The 1947-nt window shown below is 58.2% G+C and overlaps 1 protein-coding gene across 1 annotated transcript in view; it reads right to left on the reverse strand.

The window, feature by feature from the left end:
- The window catches only part of COL26A1 (collagen type XXVI alpha 1 chain), a 186979-nt gene that overhangs the window by 6742 nt on the left and 178290 nt on the right, over positions 1–1947 (reverse strand). The window contains 1 exon segment of the mRNA XM_011371581.1: positions 1154–1293. Within this exon segment, the coding sequence (XP_011369883.1) occupies positions 1154–1293 (140 nt within the window).

The raw sequence follows: 1947 nt of genomic DNA on the forward strand, positions 1-1947 counted from the left end.
CCCACCTGACTTGAGAGCAAATCAGGCCTGGGGACCTCCCAGCCCCTCTGTAGCCCCGGCCCCACGCCAGGTTCTGCCCACCACCCTGTCTGTACTGCATTCACCCTCGCTCTGCCCTATGCTCCCTGCAGCAAACCGCAGTTAGAGCTCCTGTCCACCCCTCCCCACGGGCCATGCATCAGCCAGCCCTTCTCCTCCGGGAGGAGCTGTGTCTTCCTGGTATGAAAATATACAGTGGGGACAAAAGCCAATCAGAGTTGTGGGACACCAGTTCTTTGAGGTCTAGAATGTAAGCTTAGGGGGCTGGGGTGCAGCCCCAGGGCCTGCTGTTGTCAGATGGAGGGCTGGCACCCTCCCAGAGCTTGGGCAATATTTGTCAAGTGATGAATGAACCTGTGAGACTCCCCAGGTCCCAATGCCCACGGGACCAAGGCCCAGATCCACACCCCTCACATTGTGGAGGCCACCTCTCAGCAAGCCTCCAGCCCCAGAGCCAGAGCTCCAGGACAGCAGAGCCCTTGGTCTGGACAAAGCCTGGGGAGGGGGCTGCAGGAAGCTCTACGCAGTAGGACATCCCCAAACACCACCTTTCCTGCCCGCACCAGACATCCTGGGCCCTTCCTCCTCCTCCGTGTGATTTTCCTCCCAGGCCCCTGGGTTCCTGCAACACAAGGCACTTCTGCCTGGCGTTTCATTTCTCTTTTACTCCCTGTAACAATCTATAAGGGAGGCCCTGAGCTCCCGGGCTCAGCTGCCGAGGAAGCCAGAGCCCAGAGACGCTGCCTTTTAGCTCAAGGTAATACAACTGGAAAGGCAAAACAAGCTAGGGTTGGGGCCACCCAGTCAGGGGTTGGGGTGCCCCTTCCCACATAGGCAATTCTCGGGGAAAAGGAGTAATAGGGTAGGGTGGACATTCATTGATGTTGGCCTCTCTGGGTCTCAGCTCATCTATGAAACGGGAAAGATGCTAATACCTCCCTGGCATAGAAGAAATGAGCAGCAAAGGACGCTGCTGCTGATCAAACCAGAATCCCACGCTTAGCTGCCCCTGGGCCGGTTCCTTCCTGAGCAAGTCCTGCAGGGAAAAAGCCTGGCTCCTCCTTTCCTAGGGAGCCAATGCCCCCTCCCCTGTCAGGAATGGGAGAGACCATACCTGGGATCCAGGTGCACCTGGGGGTCCTGGGGGACCATGTGGTCCAGGGGGACCTGTAGGCAGAGTCACAGATGGTCACCTGGGGCCAGAGCAGCCCCCAACCCCCATCGGCTTTGGAGAAAGAAATTCCCACCCTCCCACTCCAGCCGCTGCCCTGGGGCTGTCTCCATGGGCAGCAAACAGAGGCTTGGTGAATGAACGGCGGGGGAACACGTACTCTCCTGGCCTCCCTTGCCCATTTTCAGATCAGACAGGAGTGTTTGTTTATTAAAGTGTCCCAAGGACCTGGAACACTGCCTAATAAGTAGGACCATGCTCAGTGAATATTTGTTATTTGTGTATAAGAGTAAATAAATGACAGGAGTGAGTGAACTGGGCCTAGGAACAACCACACAGTGGGGTGGGTGGGGCTTCACCCAGTAAGGGTCTGTGGAGGGTGGGAGTCAAGCCAGACCCAGACTCAGCCCATTGGGCCCCAGGGCCAACCCTTCCCCCAGGGGCCCTGGCTTCTGCCTAGAGGCTGTGGGCCTCCTGACTCTCATAGGCACCTGCCCCACCTGAGCTGCCTCTGTGCTGACCCCATGCTCCCTTTGGGCCTGGGCCTCCATGCACTCCAGTGCATCCCCCACCCAAGAGCGTCAGGAACTTGGGGTTCCCGTATCCAGTCCCATAGGCGAGCTGCCACTTGGAAGCCAGGAACCTTACCTCAGGTCACATAGCAGGTTAGGGCAGACTAAGTCCCTAGCACCTTGCCAAGGCTGCGGGCCCCCTAATGGCCCCTTCGAGGTCCCTTG

Source organism: Pteropus vampyrus, unplaced genomic scaffold (genome assembly GCF_000151845.1).
Source record: "Pteropus vampyrus isolate Shadow unplaced genomic scaffold, Pvam_2.0 Scaffold193, whole genome shotgun sequence".
Classification (NCBI taxonomy): domain Eukaryota; kingdom Metazoa; phylum Chordata; class Mammalia; order Chiroptera; family Pteropodidae; genus Pteropus; species Pteropus vampyrus.